The 17,763-nt window shown below is 61.2% G+C and overlaps 1 protein-coding gene across 5 annotated transcripts; it reads right to left on the reverse strand.

The window, feature by feature from the left end:
* Positions 1-14,158, reverse strand: TNNT2 (troponin T2, cardiac type). 5 transcript variants are annotated; one of them, XM_047754783.1, is made up of 18 exons: positions 14,060-14,106; positions 13,221-13,290; positions 10,349-10,401; positions 9,676-9,686; positions 9,561-9,575; positions 7,014-7,043; positions 6,040-6,105; positions 5,652-5,687; positions 4,976-5,009; positions 3,876-3,936; positions 3,599-3,715; positions 2,936-3,013; positions 2,614-2,724; positions 1,844-1,849; positions 1,500-1,609; positions 1,035-1,125; positions 473-513; positions 1-244 (listed from the first exon to the last, which is right to left on the reverse strand). In XM_047754783.1, exons 3-18 carry the CDS (start codon positions 10,384-10,386, stop codon positions 199-201), a joined length of 891 nt encoding a protein of 296 aa, XP_047610739.1. In that variant the 5' UTR covers positions 10,387-10,401; positions 13,221-13,290; positions 14,060-14,106; the 3' UTR covers positions 1-198. The 5 variants fall into 5 exon arrangements, with proteins under 5 accessions (XP_047610739.1, XP_047610738.1, XP_047610741.1 ...); XM_047754782.1 differs by lacking the exon at positions 13,221-13,290 and having other exon boundaries at positions 14,060-14,158; XM_047754785.1 differs by lacking the exons at positions 7,014-7,043; positions 13,221-13,290 and having other exon boundaries at positions 14,060-14,158.
* Between the last annotated feature and the right edge of the window lie 3,605 nt (positions 14,159-17,763).

The following is a 17,763-nucleotide window of genomic DNA, read 5'->3' on the forward strand; positions in this document are numbered from 1 at the left end:
GTGTGTGCGTGGTGTCCTTTATTGCTGGTTGGGGCGGGCGCGTGGGGTCAGGCATGAAGGCAGTTTCCAGCTGGGCCAGCTCCTGGTCTGCAGAGGCAGTAAGCCTTTGGTGGCCAGAGGACCCCAGGAGGGAGCAGGGGCTGGGGGGTGCAGGGCAGGACCCTGCAGGAGGAGGCTCAGCCTCCGCGGAGGCCGCCTCTACTTCCAACGTCCAGTGACTTTGGCCTTTCCGCGGGTCTTGGAGCTGCAGGATAATCAGGGCCCCGTCAGACGGGCTGGAGCAGGGCAGTGGGCATCCATAGTGGGGGAGCGGGGGCGCTGAGGGCCGAGGGGGCCCCTGGACCGGTCTCCAGAGGCTGAGTAGGGCAGTAGCCTCAGGCAGGTGAGAACTCCCAGCTCCCAGGGGACAGGGGAAGGGGTCCAAGGGCTGGGGGACCGGAGGGGCAGGGGGGGGAGGGAGTTGGGTACTCACACTTTCTGGTTATCATTGATCCTGTTTCGGAGAACGTTGATCTGCAAGAAAACAGGGAAAGACAGAGCATCACTGGCATTGGCTGCCCTTGGGGCCCAGGTGGCTCCAAGTGGCCTAGAGGGGGAGGAGGGCACTCAGCAGAGGCCCTGGGGGTGCACAGGACAGCACTGAGCCAGTCCCTTTGTATCTCTGCTGCTGGCACCCCTACTGCTCCTAGGACCTCGCCCAGTTGCGCCCGCATGGTGTTGGAGGGGAGCGAAGTGGCTGCAATGCCCATGAGCACCCCCCGCACTGGAGGCCTGGCCTGTGAGTCCTGGACCTCCCATCTGGCTCAGTACAGCTGAGCTGTTGCCCAGAGGCCGCAAGCTGGGGAGACCCCAGAGCTGGAACCCCAGGAAAGTAACCCCCAGGCTCCAGAAGCATCAGCCTGGGCGGGGCACTGAGCTGGTCAGGGGAGGCACAGGGAAGAGGGGCTGGATAGGGTGGTGGGTGACAGGGGCACAGGGCAGCCACAGTGTGGGGTCATGGGGGAGAGGCAGGGTAGGGGCTGTGGCTGGCTCACCTCGTATTTCTGCTGCTTGAACTTCTCCTGCAGGTCAAACTTCTCCGCCTCCAGGTTGTAGATGCTTTGCCACAGCTCCTTGGCCTTCTCCCTTTACGGGTCGGGAGAAGGAAAGACATCTGCCTCCTTCTGATTCTGACCCAGCTGGCAGGCCGGCCCTTCTCCTGCCTTGGTGCCCAGGACAGAGGAGGGGGCACCAGTGCTGCCAGGACAAAGTCTGGGGAACTCGGGGAAGGGGAAGCCCCAGGTGAGCCTCCCCCTCAACCCCCCCCCCCACTTCCCCGTGCGCGGGGTGGGAAGGGGACGTGGGTTCCACCTCTGCATCCTCGGAACCAGCCTGGCGCCGGTCCCTCCAGCGGCAGAGGGAAAAGCGGGGCCGCAGCGCCCCCTGGTGGCCCGTGCGAGCCATGCCCTTGGCCTGACTCCCCTCGCCGCGCGCAGGTGCAGCCCCAGCACCGGCCCCACCTGAGCTGGTCTTCGTTCAGGTGGTCGATGGCCAGCACCTTCCTCCTCTCCGCCAGAATCTTCTTCTTCTTCTCCCGCTCCGTCTGCCTCTTCCCACTCTTACGCTCCGTCTGGGGGGCGACAAGGCGGGGATGGGCCCCTATACCTCCCATCCCAAACCCAGGGAGGAGAGCAGGCGGCAGGCAGGAGGACCCACTCCTCATCTTCTTCCCCCCTCAGCACCCACAATATCTGCCACCTGGGCTCCAAGAAGCAGACCTCCCCACGCCTTCCCCCCAGCCCGGCCCCTTCCCCTCCCGGGCTCCCCCCACAACGCAGAGGGGGCTGTGAGGACTGGTACCCACCTGAGCCTGCAGAACCAGGCCACCGCGTGAGGAAGATGGGGAGAAAGACAGATGGAGACCGCGACAGACACAGAGAAGGCAGGACGGACAGAGGCAAGAGACAGGGAAGGAGAGGGCCTTTCAGACACGTGTGGGGGTGCACTTGGTTATTGGACGTGTGTCCACATGTGGCGGGGGCTGTTGGACAGCAGGGCCCTGCTGGTACAGTCACCGTGGGGCAGAGGCTGGGGGGCTGGCCCAGTGCTGAGCTGGGGCCTTGGAAATCTAAGAAAAGGCTCTGATGCATTTACTGCATGGAGAACATCGGTTTCCCATGGCCCCTTCCTGGGGATGGAGTAGTGGGCGTGGGCACAAGTGAGCAGTCAGCCCATCTACGCATGCTCAGAGGCTCTCCAGGGCAGCTGTCTGAGCCCCGCAAAGCAGGCAGGCAGGCACTGCCATCCCGCCTGACAGATGAGAGGACTGAGGCTCCGGGGTTGCCTGGAGCCACACATGGTGCTTCTGACCAGGGCACAGGGACTGCCAGCTGCACCCGGCCACCATGGACCAGGGGTGGGAGAGACAGCGGTGTTTTGGGCTCTGCCCGAAGGCCCCCCATCCCAGCTGGCCCCTACCGGGGAAAGCCAGTGGGCTGAGAGCCAGCTTAGGGTCTGGGCAGGAGAAGCGAGCCTCCCAACAGCGGCTGGGGCCATCCCTGGATCCCCCTGCAGCCCGTGCGCTGCAGTGGACACCCCGCTCCTCACAACACCAGGAGCCCAGACAGCCCCCACCTTCTGGATGTAGCCTCCAAAATGCATCATGTTGGACAGAGCCTTCTTCTTCCGGGCCTCGTCCTCAGCCTTCCTCCGGTTCTCCTCCTCCTCCCGGCGGGCCCTCTCCTCCTGGTTTCCAGAGAGTGTGTTAGAGCTGGAAACCCTGCCTGGAGCGCAGGATGGGGCTATGGGACCCTGGTTCCCAGGGGGGCCGCTCTGGGGAGGGATGAGGCTGGGGAGCCTTCGAAAACGCTAGGAGCATCTGTGCACTTAGAACTGCAGCACTGTGATCGAGTCCTGTCTGCGAACGGAGAGGGGCCTGAGCCCCAGGGTCACTCACAGCCAGGCGGGTCTGCCGCTCCTTCTCCCGCTCTGTCCGGATGCGCTGCTGCTCTGCCCGCTCCGCCCGGCGCTTCTCCTGCAGAGGGAGTGCATGCAGACAGGTCTGGGGGGAGGGGGGGGCAGGGCCCTGGGAAAGAGGCGGCCAGGCAGCCCCAGGGCCTCTCCTCTGCTCTCAGGGCAGTGACCGCCCTCCCTCCAAGGGCTTCTGCCCACAGCTGGTCCCGCGGGCGGCCAGCACAGAGGAGCGGCCTGGCCACAGAGGGGGGTCCACGCCAGGCTGCTCAGATGACCCATATCAAGCAGTATTCGATGTCGGATGGACCTCAACATCTGAGAAAGTCAGGCAGGCCTCTCCCCATCCCATGCGTGTCCCCCCACCCCCACTCTGTCCTGGCCACTGCCCTGTGCTGAAGAGAGAGGCCAAGTCCTGCTGCCACCAGAGCCCAGGGGGTGGGGGAGGAGAGAATAGGAACCCTTGTGACCTCCCAGCCCCAGTAGAGTGGTCTGGGATTCTGGGGGTCGCTGTGTCTCCCCTTCATTGGGGGGGGTGCCTGGTGGGAGGGGCAGGGGTGATGACAGCTCCAGCCCTCTGTCGGGGAGAGGGGCCCTTGGGGGCTCCTGCTGGACCCTCCCCCAACTGCCCCGAGGCCTCGACACCCACGATCCTGTCTTTGAGAGAGACCAGCTCCTCCTCCTCCTTCTTGCGGTTCTCGAAATGCGCCTCAATCAGTGTCTGCAGCTCGTTCAGGTCCTTCTCCATGCGCTTCCGGTGGATGTCCTGGGGGTGGGGAGGGGGCGAGTCAGAGGGAGGGGCAGCTGGGACCCTGAACCCTGGACGCTGGAGATGCTGTGCGCCCTGTCGCCCACGACCTTCCCCCAGCCCCAAAGTCGTGAGGTCCCTCCCGTGGGAGCCTGCTCTCCCGGAAGCCCCCACTCACGTCGAAGTCCACTCTCTCTCCATCGGGGATCTTGGGTGGCACCAGGTTGGGCATAAACAGCCTGATGAACAGAAGGAGGCGTGAGCACCGAGCCCTCCCTGGGCGCAGGGCGGCAGTACCCGGGCAGGCACTGCCCTCTCCTCCCTGCAGAAACCTGGCCGCCACCACCACCTGCCCGGTGACATCAGCATGGTGTCCACCCAGGCGTCCTCACGCCCCTCAGCACCAGCCCCACGGTGCCCACACCTGTCCTTGCACCTCACCCTCACAATTCCCCACGGAGCGGGACCTGCTGATCTCACTCAAGAAAACCAAGGCGCAAAGTCACACAGCCAGGAAGTAGAGAGGCTGTGACAGCTGGTGAGCTTGGCTGACCCACGGCACCTCCCCCAGGGGCCCCAGAGTCCGTGGTTTGGCCCTCGCCCCTCACACACACTCGCGGTGCAACTCCAGTCCCCGGGCACTGGGCCTTGGTTTCCCGTCTGCTGGCGTCGTGTGGGGCAGACACTGCCATGCCACCTCACAGGACAGGGACGGGATGGATTGGTGGGCTGTTCAGGTTTCGGATGGTCCCACTGAAGCGGGGAAATGCCTGCATGTGCTGAAGCGCCCTCTGCTGGTGGGGTTGACACTCCCCAAAGGAAACCCCTCCTGCCCTGCCCAACACCCACAGCTCCCAGGTGGCCCTTTGTGACGCTGAAGCCACATGCCTCAGCTGACAGACACCTTTCACTGCTTGGCCCCCTTGAATTTTCTTCCCTCTTCCCCAGGTCCCACCTCAGCCACGAGGAGGGTGTTCTAGCTCTCCTGTGGGGCGGGAGAGGATATCTGCCCAGGGCTGTGACCTGTCCATCCTTCTCTTGCAGATGACACAGTGCTGACCAGGCACAGTTAGGGATGGAGGGCGTGGGGGCACTTAGGCCCCCACACCCTCCACCCACCCAACTGGGCATTGACTTGTGCAGTACACAACCTGTACAACTGCACATGGTGGTCTGTGCCTGCCATGTCCCCAGCCATGCCCACTGTGCCACAGGGCACTTCGGTCCTGTTCCAATAGCCCTCCCTCTTGGGCCCTCTGCTCCAGGGTTCCCACTCACCTGGGCTTGGGTTTGGACTCCTCCATCGGGCCATCTGGAGAGGAGAGACGCACAGAACACAGGGTCAGCCCTGGGTCTGGTCCCTCTCTGCCCTGAGGACTGGACACCCCCCCCTCAGCCAGTCCCCCCAGTGCCTGCTGCAAGAGCATCCAAGGAGCCAATTCTCGGGGCTGCAAACCCCACACCCTCTCAGCTGCTCCCGGGGACATGCTCAGCCCTCTTATTCACCAGTGCTGGCCTCACAGCAAGGAGGGTCCCTGCCCCAGTTCCCTCCCTGGACTCTGCCACCACTATTGTCCCTGGGCCTCCAGAGCCCAGGACCAGGAAGCCAATGCTATGACCCCAAGCCCCCTGTCTGCCTTCCTCTGGAGGCATGATCAGGACCGCCTGGGACCCCAGTGGTGACCACAGCAGGAACCCCCCCCCACAGTCCATCTCATCCCCCAACCCCCCATCCTCAAGTGGGTCCCCCGAACTCCAGGAGCTGTGTGTGCAGACGTGACTTGTGGCTGCTGTCCTTCCCAGTCTGGGCCCCTGGACGTCCGCCCCTCTGCCCCACCACCACCGAGTGCCCCTAAACACACGTGGTCACCAAGTTCTGTCCTCCCTCCCCAAGTCCCCGTGTCTCCCCACAGCTGCTGGAGGGGCTCCAGGCCTGATGCCCAGTGGTCCTCACCTTCAGCCTCTCTCCCATCCTCTTCCTGCCCAGCTTCTAAACAGAACATGAGAAATCAAGAAAGGTTTTCTATCTGACTCAAAGCCCTGCCAAGAGCCCCCTCCAGGCATCCTCTGCCACGCGTTGCCCTAAGGGGTCTGGGGTCCCAAGCTGTCTGTCCCCACGCCCACCCCTGAGCCCAAGTCTGCCAGGCTGAGAGATGCACGTGGTCAGCCTTTATTGAGAGGACGCCTGAGGGCTGAGCCCCAACGCAGACAGGACATACAGATGTCCAGGCTGCAAAGCACCATCCAGGTGGATTTCTCGCTGCCCTAGGGGTGGCACAGGGTTCTCGCCACCCGAGCCCCAGGACAGAGTCCTCACACCCTCACCCCAGGCAGAGCCTCACCTTCGGCGTTGGCCTCCTCAGCCTCAGCCTCGCCTCCAGCCTCTTCTTCCACTGCCTCCTCCTGCTCTGGAGAAGGGAACCAGACACAGTGAACACCCAGGCCCGCTTGCACTGGCAGGCAGAGCCCAAGGCAGAGAGGTGTGGAGAGGGACCAGCAGTATCCAGGTTCCAGATGAAACTGGGGGGGTGACTGATGTGATTTAAACCAGAACTATGGCCCAAGGGCCCAAGCCGGCCCCCAGACTGCTTCTATAAATAAAGTTTTATTGAAACACAGCCGCAAGCACTCAATCCCTATGGCCCAGGCTGCTTTCGTGCTGCCAGAGTTAAGTCACTACAATGGGAACTGTGGCCCCAAAGCCTAAAGCATGCACTCTCTGCTCCTTCATAAAGTCTGCTGGCCACCAGGAACATGACAGAAGCGCAGGGCTGTGATGGGTCCTGTTTGCAACTTGCCTCTCTGGGGTCTGGAGGCCTGCCCTGTACCTGGAGGCTGCTGGGAGGGTGGGAGCTCGCTGTCAGAGAGTGTTTTCTAAAGTTCAGCCCAGCTGCCCCTTGCCCTGGGCCAGCCTGCCCACCCCCCACCTCAGCCCCACAGCAGGCTGACGTCATGTCCCTTCTGCTCTATTTCCAGCCCCCAGCTGCTCTTCCGATGACTCTGTCTCCAGGCCCCTCACACCCTGGTGGCCGGGCCGAAGCGCTGTCCATGCAGAGGGCAGGGCCACCCAGAGCGCTGGGTGCGCCCTGGCAGGGGCGGTGGGGGTGGTGGGGGCAGACATCCGTCCCCTCTGGAGCCTGGATTTGGAGCCGGACGGGGATGGGCTAGCCTGGTTCCCTCCCACTGCCCAACCCAGGGGACAGCCGGGGAACCCAGGAAAGGAGTGGCGGCCCCTCCCCTTCCCTCCACCCCCGCCCCCACTCCAGCCCAGACAATGGGGAGGGGGGGGTCACAGGGACAGGCAAAGCTGCACTACCGTCTCCATCCTGTCTCCAGGCTTCCTCTTCTGAGGTCAGGGGGGAGCAGCAGCCGCGAAGGGAGAAGCAAGACAGTTAGTCTGGGCGCAGGGGGAGGCCAGAGCGGGCAGCCGTGGTGGCTTGGGTGTGGGTGGCGGAGCCCCAGGCCCTGACCCCTCTCCTCCTGGCAACTTGGGAGACCCACTGGCTCCAGAAGCTTCTCTGAGCCTCAGGGGCCTCGTCAGCAAAGTGTAAATAACCACCCCTTCTCCGCGTTATCCGTGTGCCTGGCCGCAGCACACTGGATAGTGGTAACCGCCTGTCCGGCCTCTAGCCCACAGGGCCGGCCCCTCCCTCGGGGACAGAGGCCCCAGACAGCAGAGTGGGACCCCTGTGCTCCCATCTAGCCCCTCCACGTTCCTGCCCCAAGGACTCTCTCAGGGACCCGTGAAAGATCTCGATTCCAGGCGCGCCGGGCGCAGGGCTGATGTGAAGGAAGCCACTGTCTAAGGCAGGCCCAGCACGTCCCGGCCCCAGGGACACGGGCTGCATCTGGAACCGGTCTCTCCCGGAGGAAACAGAGACCCTGGCGGGGGCGGGGGGTCCCTCCCATAGGCTTAGAGCTGCTCTCTCGGTCCCGGGCAGCCGGGGGACTTTGCTCCGCGGGGGCAGGTGTGGCCTGTTCATCACAAGCCAGGCAGTCACTGCAGGGACAAAACGCCCATCCCAGCAGAGAGTTCCTTTGCTAAGTCCCAGCTGAATCCTGCTGTGCATAGCAGGCTCGTTGGCCCCTAATCCAGAGTCTGCGGCTCAAACCTCACCCCCCAAAACCCCTTGTCACAATCTGACAAACTCCCCAAAGAGACAGAAAACCCCTGTGCAGGAATCTCTGCAGGAAAAGTGGCACCGGCTAGATTTTTGACTCAAAAAATAGCCTCTGAGGTGTTTGGTGTTTCTTGAGAACGGACTCCTGCCCCCTCACCCCACCAGGTTCTCCTGTGTCTCTGTGTCCCCTCTTTGCCAGGCATCCATGAAACAGCCTCGAATGTGCAAGAGGCCCCCACTCTCCCAGAAGACATGGGAACGAGGCAGCAGTTCCCAGCCACCCGGTTCTCCCCAACCTGGGACCCTCCTAACGTGCACACCCACATGCGGAGGTGATATTTCTGAGAATCTGCTGAGCCTCTAAGGGTTGGGGTCCACCCTGCGCAGGATGCAGAAGCCTGAGGGCCCCAAGGGCCATGCTGGGCCGGGGGAGGCGTGGGGACAGAGCCAGGCCCCTTGACTTCCTCCACGTGAGGAGCACTTTGTTCATGGGAAGATGAAGAGAAGGGCTCGTCCTCTCCGGGAGAAGGGGCACGACACTGCAGAGAGGTTGTGGCAATGACCAGAGTAGGAAGGACGAAGATCCGAGGGTCAGAGTGGACCCTCGCAAGATAAATGTCTTCACATTGACGTGAAACGTCTCAGATACCCGAACACAATCTCATTTGAAAAAGCATGAGATTGAACGTTTTTAGGTGTGAACAAGGGATTATGATTTTAGAAAAGTCGTTTTTTTTCTTTTTTTTTGTTTTTTTTTTTTTTGTCTTTTTGCCTTTTCTAGGGCCACTCCGTGGCATATGGAGGTTCCCAGGCTAGAGGTCTAATTGGAGCTGTAGCTGTTGGCCTACACCAGAGCCACAGCAACGCAGGATCCGAGCCAAGTCTGCGACCTACACCACAGCTCACGGCAATGCCGGATCTTTAACCCACTGAGCAAGGTCAGGGATCGAACCCACAACCTCATGGTTCCTAGTCGGATTCGTTAACCACTGAGCCACAACAGGAACTCCAGAGGAGTCTTATTTTTAATTCCTACTGAATGATGTGAGCATGAGATGCTATGGTGTCTGGGAATGACTTTGCTCAAAATTCCAGGCAGAGAGGGAGCTGAGGTGAGAGAAGCTGGGCCATAAGTTGATGATTGTTAAGCTGGATGATGGGTGCATTGGCGGGGAGGGGGCACATGATTTAATTTTTGCTACCTTTACATGCATTTAAAACTTTACATGGTAAAAAAGAACTAGAGAAAAAAAAATAATTCACTGGGGAGTTCCTGTTGTGGCGCAGCAGAAACGAATCTGACTAGGAGCCATGAGGTTGTGGGTTCGATCCCTGGCCTCACTCAGTGGGTTAAGGATCCGGCATTGCCATGAGCTGTGGTGTAACTCGCAGACGCAGCTCAGATCCCGCGTTGCTGTGGCTGTGGTATAGGCCAGTGGCTACAGCTCCAATTAGACCCCTAGCCTGGGAACCTCCCTATGCTGTGGGTGCGACCCTAAAAAGACAAAAAGACCAAAAAATAAGTTCATTGGAAATTAGTAATTAATTGGACTTTGTGTGAACAAGCAGGTGCACAGTAGAGACATTTAAATCTTTCACGCAAATTCCTGAGCACGAGGGTTTGGGCTGATCCCACTTAGGAGCTGCTGTCAGTGGAGGGTCCTTGCTCAGCTGAGAGGGAGGGGTGGGGACAGACCATGTGCCCCCCATCCTTCCACCCAGCCACCTGCCCAAGCCCCTACCTTCCGCAGTTCCTTCTGTTCCGGGAGGAGGTGCAGCCGCAAGAGAGGAGAGAAGAGACGGTCAGTTTCAAGCCAGGTTGTCCCTCCGCCCAGTGAGTGACAGGTGAGCGCTTACCTTCCTGCTCCCTGCCAGGTGAGGGGACACGTTGTCAAGAGCACTGCACCCACATATATGCCACACACACACACACACACACACACACACAGACACACATGCCTTCTCCCAAAGATGGCCCCCTCGCTGTGTCCTGGAGCCCGCCCACGAGGCCTGGCCTGGGCCAACCTCTGGTCCACAAGGCCACCCACTGTCCCAGGAAACCTGGCTCAGCCCCTGGTCCCCTGCACTCTGCCCACTTCTCCCCTCCCCCGCCTCCCAGCTCCCCCACTGCAGCTCCCCAGCCCCCTCCCCCTCCATGCCTGCAGGGAGGTCTCTGGGGACTCTGTCCCCCCTGGGGACTCCTTCCCCTAGGAGATGACTGGGTGGATGATACCGTGTCCCCACCCGCTCCCAGCCCTCAGGACAGGGCAGCGCAAGGACAGTGGCTTCCCAGGGCAGTGATGACAAGGCTCTGTGGCATTGGGGTCATCATAGAACCTCTCCGGACCATTCTGGGAGGCTCAGCTCCTGGCTCCGAGCCCTCGGCCGCTCCTCGTCCCGCAGGAGCATGGTTTTCACTGCCAATCCCCACCCAGGGCTGGAAGCAAAGGGGTGCAGCTGCCCCCAGGCCCCCTGACGTACACGGCCCCTGGGCCAGGAGGGGACGCAGCCCCGGGACCCCGGTACTCACTCCTCGTACTCGTCCACCGTCTCCTCCACGTCTGACATGGTCTCCGCTTTCCTCTGCAAGAGGAACAGTCAGGGTGGGGTGCGGTCCCCCAGCTCCGCCAGAAGAGCTGGGCCTCTGCCCACCCTCCGGGGACCCTACCGCTGTCCCTCATCAGTCAGTGACCCCAGGGATCCCTCTTCTGGGGGCAGTGCAACCACTTCCAAACACCATCACTCTCCCACCGGCTGTAAACTTAGCCCTTCCGCCTGGCCCAGCAGCCGCCACCAAGAAGCGCTGCCCGTCTGCCCCGTCCACGCGGTCTCCCCGGGGAGCGACACCAGACGGCGTGGAACAAACCGGGGGTGTGTCTGACACCCCGACACCCTGGACAGAGGAGTCTACAGGGAACTGCTCTCAGGGAGGCAGAAAAACCAGTTCCCTTGGTGCCATTTATGACACTCTTGGAACGACGACGCTGCAGAATGGAGAGTAGGGGTTTTGGGGGGGCAGGGTCACGTCATGGGGGGGGGTGCTGGTGAGAAAGGGCAACGGGGAGGCTGGCGGGGGCTCTAGAGCCCTCGGTGTCCTGGCTACCTGCACACGGGCTAAGGGAGAGAATGTCACACACACATACACACACACACTATACACACACCTCACACTCCATACCCACACATACACACGTGAGCAGGCGCACACACAATACACACTCACTCACACCATACACGCACACTGTACACACCATATACACACACACCACACATACCATATACATACACTCACACCTTACACACCACACACCCACCATACTCACACACACACACACACACCCCCCACACACACAGAATGCAGGCAGAGCGGGGAATCCTAGTAGATGATGGATGGTCCCCCCCACCCCCATCCCAGCCGTGACCCAGGGTGGCTTGGGGACCACGTCACTCTCACAGCTGCATGTTAATCTGCCACCAGCTCAATAGAAATCGCACCAAATGGAATCTCTCGGGGGAGGGAGTGCACATTCTGAGACACTCGCCCCACAGGACCAGACACGGAGCCGCCGGCCCTCGTCCACGGCCCAGGGAGGACGGGTCTTCCAGCGCCCTTCCTCTGTCCTGAGGAGATGGACCTGGTCCCTGATGCCCGCCCTGGGCTCTCGGAGGACCAGGCTGTCACCTCCCTGCCCCGACCAGGAGAAGCGGGAGAGAGCTGGCTCCTCCAGCATTTGCCTGTGACCTTGGAGAGGTCACTGACCCCCTACACATGGCTTCCCTCCTCCCGGAGGGGAGCAGGCGAGGGGTGATGTGCAGCTGCCCCTGCCTCTGCCCTGCTGGCATCCAGCGCTGCAGCCACCAACTTCTGACTCTGGCTGCAGTGACAGCGACCTGGACAGTGGTGGTCACTGCCCTCACACCTGTGCCTGCACAGCCTACTGTCATGGCCAAACCGACCCCAGGCACCCATCCGTGGGCATCCAGTGAGCCCCAGTCCTGGCTGCTGGTGTGATGTCTGCCACCAGGCAGCCCCTTTGAGGTGGGGGTGCTCTGAAGGACTCCTGTTGGGGAGACCTCCTGAGACCCAGTGCCACTGCAGCCTCAGACTGGCTGCCCTTTTGAACCTGCTCTAGGTCATCCTGTCCTACCGGGTCATTGGGGCAGGCCCGCCCCAGCCCCCACACTGGAGTCGGGGAGAAGGTGGCAGCAAGGGAGGAGCTGGCCACAGGGAGCTTTGGGCTCCCCTGCGTGGGGGTGGGGGTGAGGAGAGATGTCAGGTGTGTAAGGTGTCCTGAGAAGAGGTACCCCAGAGGGTCTCCAAATGGGGCCTCGGGGGAGACTGGCAGGGCACAGCCTCCAGCCCCAGGTGGGTGGGAGTCTGGCAGACAAGCACTGCCCAGAGCCCCAGTGAGTAGCCAGAACCCGTGGCCTGTTGGAATCTGTCGGAATCTGTCACCTCGGGGTGGGGGAGGTTTCCCAGGGATTGTGTGAGGCCAGCCTGGGGCCGGGGCGGGCGGGGGGTGTCCTCACCACTCAGAGCCACCCGCACAGCCCTGGAGACATCCCCCTGTTCCTGCCAGCCCCATCCATCTGGCCCCTAAAAATAGCCTGCCGACCACAAGGCTAGGGGAGGGCTTTCAGCAGACAGGACCAGCTGAGACAGTGGTCCAGGGAACTGAGGAAGGGAGGGCTGGGCTGAGGCTGGACAACCAAGAGCCCTGCGGGCATGGTACCACCATCCTCTCCCTCCCCACAGACTGCTTTCTAGCTGGGCTTCCTCACACCCAAGCAATCAGGGTCACCTTCCTTGGGGAGTAAAGCAAAAACCATAGAAGGCAGAAAGAATACTTGCTATGCGGTCAGTAGATCTGGGTTTAAACCCAATTTTTAAAATGAAAAAAAGGAAAGGAGTTCCCGTTGTGGCTCAGTGATAATGAACCCAACTGGGAACCATGAGGATGCGGGTTCGATCCCTGGCCTTGCTCAGTGGGTTAAAGATCCAGCATTACTGTGAGCTGTGTGTAGGCCGGCAGCTGCAGCTTCGATTCGACCTCTAGCCTGGAAACTTCCATAAGCTGCAGGTGCGGCCCTACAAAGCAACAAACAAACAAAAAACACAGTTTTTGCTGTGTGACCTTACTAAGCCACTTAACCTCTCTGATCCTCGGCTTGCCTATCTATAAAACAGAGGAGCTTCCAGTTCTGGTTTGGCAAAAATAATCTCTGAGTTTGTAAGGAATGGAGGTCCCATCCCTGGCCCTCATCCCCAAGCATTCAGCTGGACCCTTCCTAAGCCTGCAGCTGTTAGCCCACTGGCAGAGCTCAGGGACAGAGTACGGGGGAGCAGGTGTTAGGGTGGGACGGAGGGGCAGCGGGCCACTTGAGCCTCTCAGATTCCTCACCTGTCCTGAGAGAAGGAGGCCTCAGGCTGTAAGAGCCAGGTCAGAGGAGAAATCCTGGAGGTCAGGGCCCCTAGCAGCAGGGGGACAGGAATGTGCCCTCAAAGTCCCCGCACTCCTGCCACCCCTTCCCCAGCATTTCTTCCCAGAAGAGAGACTGCTTCTCTCCCCACAGGGCATGTTGGGTGGGGCAAGGGTCACACTCGCAGGGCCCCGGGAGGGGACAGCTAGACTCAGGGTCAACCCTCTAACCCTGTGAGCTGGGGTCACACCCCATGAAAGTGCCCCCAAGGGGCTGCCCCCTTGCTCAGCCCATGGCCTGTCTGGAGAGGGGCACAGTGCTAGGTCTATGGGTGGTGGGATGAACTCCATGTCTGCATGGGGGAGGGCTCTAGGGGGTCCCTGCCGCCCCTGGACGTGCAGCCTTTCTCAGGCTCCCGACACCTCCTGATTTCCGGGAGGAGCATTTGGCCACAAGGACTGTCCTGAGTGATATACCCACAGCCTCACTCTGCTCTCTGAGGATAAGAGGACCCGCTTGGGGAACCCCCACCGGGAGGGGGAAGTTGGGGCCCTGCATCACTGGATTTGATCCACCCATTCTACCAACGGGGAAACTGAGGCCCAGGGAGGAGCTGCTCGCCCAAGGCTTCACCAGCACACGGTGCCTTCAGGGGCAGAGTCAGGCCTCCAGCCTCTACCTGAGGGTCCTGGGGCATCCGCAATGCCTCCCCTGCAGCCTCTTCCAGCCCCAGTGCCCACTCAGAGGGGACACAGGGACTCGGGACAAAGGAGCCAGATCCCAGGACACCACCGTGCTGTCCAGAGTCTGTCTGTCTTACCTGAGAATGGGGGTCTGCAGCCGATCCTGTGGTGTCCGTGCCGTCTGGGGACTGGCCGAGGGCAGGGATGCAGAGGGCTTTAAGCAGGCACGCGGGACCAAGCCCTGCCGAGGGAGGAATGTGGGGCAGGAGACTTGCTGGGGGGGGGGGGGGCGCAGGGGTGTGTCGGCTGCTATTTTGGCAGGTGCTGAGACAGGGCTAAAGGAACATGTCCCCCACGCCATATAAGCCCATGTGGTTGTCCGGCTGCTCAGATAAGCTATTTAAAACCAGGGCAGATAGGCAGGGGACAGGAGGGAGCAGCGTGGGACATAAACCACGCTGAGATTCCTGAGAATCCTGATAAAGCAGATGCCAGCAGGCTGGGAAGGCAGGCTGGTAGCGGGGCAGGGGCAGAAGGCGCTCCTCGTGTCTGGGGCGCGGGGGCACACGGGTGGGGCCACAGCTCTAGCAAAGTGACACCGTGGGTCAGGACGCCATCTGGGCTGCTGGATGCTTCCAGCAGGTAAGGCGGCCTTGGGTGGGAGGCAGGCTCTGCTGGCCTCAGTGAGCACAGTGGGTCTTTACCTGGACCCCTGAGCTCGTGCCAGCTTCCTCGCTGGGCAGGGACTCAACCCACTACAGGACATCAGACACAAGGGAGAACTTCCAGCCAAGAACAAGGATTCGCCTCTGCTATGCAAAGCAGGCAGGGAGGGCGGCTAACATTCATGCTACCACGGCTTCCAAACAATGTGAGACCATGACCTCCTAGACCCCCTGGGTTATAGGGACCGTGACCTCCAAGATCCACTGGATTATAGGGACCGAGACCTCCTAGACCCACTGGGTTATAGGGACCATGACCTCCTAGACCCACTAGTTATAGGGACCGTGACCTCCTAGACCCACTGGTTATAGAGACCGCAACCTGCTAGACCCCCTGGGTTATAGGGACTGAGACCTCCTAGACCCACTGGGTTATAGGGACCGTGACCTCCTAGACCCCCTGGGTTATAGGGACCGTGACCTCCTAGACCCACTGGGTTATAGGGACCGTGACCTCCTAGACCCACTGGATTATAGGGACCGTGACCTCCTAGACCCACTGGATTATAGGGACCAAGACCTCCTAGACCCACTAGTTATAGGGACCGTGACCTCCTAGACCCACTGGTTATAGAGACCGTGACCTGCTAGACCTGCTGGGTTATAGGGACCGTGACATCCAAGATCCACTGGATTATAGGGACTGTGACCTCCTAGACCCACTGGTTATAGAGACTGCGACCTGCTAGACCCTCTGGGTTATAGGGTCCACAAGGCCAACCTGCAGTTTGGGGGTTTGCTTGTGTGTCCACCACCCCTAGCACAGCACCCAGACATCTTAAGGCCACAGTATGGGGTGAAAGCAAAGGAGGAGGATGCAAGTCCGACTCCTCCTCCACCTCCTTGACCCTTGAAGGCCCCCATCCCACCTGACTCCCAAGAGGGCACGCCCCCCCTCTAGCCCAGCCCGCTCCTCCCCGTGAGCCCCTGAACCCTGAACCCCAGATCCTGTCCGTTGGTGATCCCCACTCTTTGTGGGCAGAGAAAGTGAGTCCACCCACCCCGCTGCATCTCCTCTCACCCAAGCCCAGCCCTCCCCCTCCCCACCGGGAACCATATGCAGGGCCCCCCACCAATGTCCTTGAAAGCGTCCTGCACTTGCTCCTCACTCTCTGGCCCCGCCACTCAGCTGAAATCATCCCTTCCATGGTCCCCAGTGGCCTCTGAGCCCAGTGGCCTGATTCCCACCTCCAGGCTTATCCCCAATCATGTGGCCCCTTCTGGCTGCCAGCAGATCCGGGGCAGGGCAGGCTGAAGCCACATGCCTGCAGCCAGCACCCTGGAGGAGGGGGAGACCCTGGGGGGCAGGGGGAGGGGGAAGGGTGAGCAACTGTCCAGAAACAGGGCGCCCCAGCTCCTGCTCTCCTACTCCCACCCCCGGGCCCAGCCTCAACTTTGTGGGCCTGGAATCTCCTGGAATTTCGGAATGGCTTTTCCTAAGCCCTCCCTTAACTGGGTGACGTCGCCTGAAAGCCCAGCCGGCCTTTAAATGGGTCTCATCTGCTTGCATGAGCCTGGGAGGTTCTGGGCATCTGTGGACCAACTGTGAGCCTTTCACTGGCCACTCAAAGGCGGGGACGGGATTCGGAGAGCGGATGGCAGTCAGTCAGCCAGGGAGTCTAGCCACCCTCAGGCAGCCACACATAGTTGTACTGTCCCCTTGAGGGGAGGGGAGAGCAAACAGACGGTGCTTGGCCAGAATGTTACTGGAAGAAGCAGATGCAAGGATGCTGCCTGCCGATTTGAGCACTCACAGAAGGACAGGCCGCTTGTGAGGGCAGGAAGGCGGGCAGGCAGGGCCCAGAGGGTGGGGAACCTATTCTGTCTCTGGAGGGAGCGCAGTGTCACCTCCTGGAGAGGCCTCCTCGCCCACCTTCCCACCCAGTCACCCCCAGGCCACACGCTGTCCTCACACCTGTCACCTGCTGAAATCATCCTGGGCAGGCCTCCATCTCCTGGTTTGCAGCCTGTCTCCCTGACAAGAGGGCAGGACCCTCATGGGGTGGGGGAGATCATGAGTGCAAGGGAGTGGGAGTCACGGGGGCTCCCCCCACACCCTGCCCAGCAGTCAGCCCTTGGAGGGCACCCCAGGGTGGCTACATGGGGGCACAAAGGGCTCCTCTGCCCGAGGGCAGCAGCTGCCAGGTCCCAGAACCTCAGACCCCCAGGACCAGGTGGGTCCCCTCGGAGGCCCCCATGCTGGAGGGAGGGTTCCAGGGCACAGCTGTGCCTGCTGGACAAATTCACCTACCAGACTTTCCCAAGTTTAGAAGATTTCGTTGCTGGTTTGAACCCTGAGTTCCTGGCAGGGAACTGAGTCTCTGGGTGGTGCTCGCCCCACCCCAGCTTCGTCCTCGAATCCTGGAGTGGACCCTCGTTAAAGCTCCAGCCCCGGTAGTTGGTGGGTCCCCTCTACCTCTACCACGGGGCTGGCCACAGGAGACCCATCAGCTGGAGATGGGCCAACCCAGGGTCACTGACGGGGCCCCAAAAGCCTTCTGTCCCCTGAGCCCCAGGATCCAAGACAGGAGCCCTCAGACTCACATGGGCCAGATGAGGCTGGCCCTTCTGCCCGCAGGTTCTGGGGCCTGGTGATCCCCTCGGGCTGAGTTCTGAGGAGCCCAGGGGTTCCCAGGGAGCCTGGCTGGGGGCAAAGGGGACTGGGCTCTGTACCTGTGCTCCTGCAGCTGGCCCTAGGGAGCTCCCAGCTGCCACTTGGGACCAGAACTCTTAACTTCATTCTGATGATGCAAAGAAAATGTGTGCATGTGTGTGTGTATGTTTACACACACACACACGAATCCCCACCCACACAAAGCGCTCTGACTGGCACCACACTGACGGTGGGCTCAGCATCCTCCACGCTCACACCAGCCATGATGTGGGGGAGAGGATTTGGGGAGCACTGTTTGGGTGTGTGGCAGCAGGCCTGACACCGTATATGGCAGTTCTGCCCCCAGGGTCACCATGCTAGGACACCTGGGGAGCCACCCCCGAAGTGTGAGGAAGAGAAGGGGCCGCCGGGACAGGGATGATGGCGCCCCATCCCCCACAGCCAACGCAACGCCCCCCACACTGCAGATGGTGCCATGAAAAAGCAAGTGTTCAGGAAGGAA

This window comes from Phacochoerus africanus, chromosome 12 (genome assembly GCF_016906955.1).
Source record: "Phacochoerus africanus isolate WHEZ1 chromosome 12, ROS_Pafr_v1, whole genome shotgun sequence".
NCBI classification, from domain to species: domain Eukaryota; kingdom Metazoa; phylum Chordata; class Mammalia; order Artiodactyla; family Suidae; genus Phacochoerus; species Phacochoerus africanus.

What these genes read in the sequence shown, in the direction of transcription:
- TNNT2 (XM_047754782.1), bottom strand. Translation starts at nt 10,386, where the DNA reads ATGTCAGACGTGGAGGAGACGGTGGACGAGTACGAGGA. An exon ending in GAGAGAGAGTGGACTTCGAC is followed by an intron (nt 3,716 to 3,875) that starts GTGAGTGGGGGC and finishes CCCCACCCCCAG; the next exon opens with GACATCCACCGGAAGCGCAT. An exon ending in ATCAATGATAACCAGAAAGT is followed by an intron (nt 245 to 472) that starts GTGAGTACCCAA and finishes ATTATCCTGCAG; the next exon opens with CTCCAAGACCCGCGGAAAGG.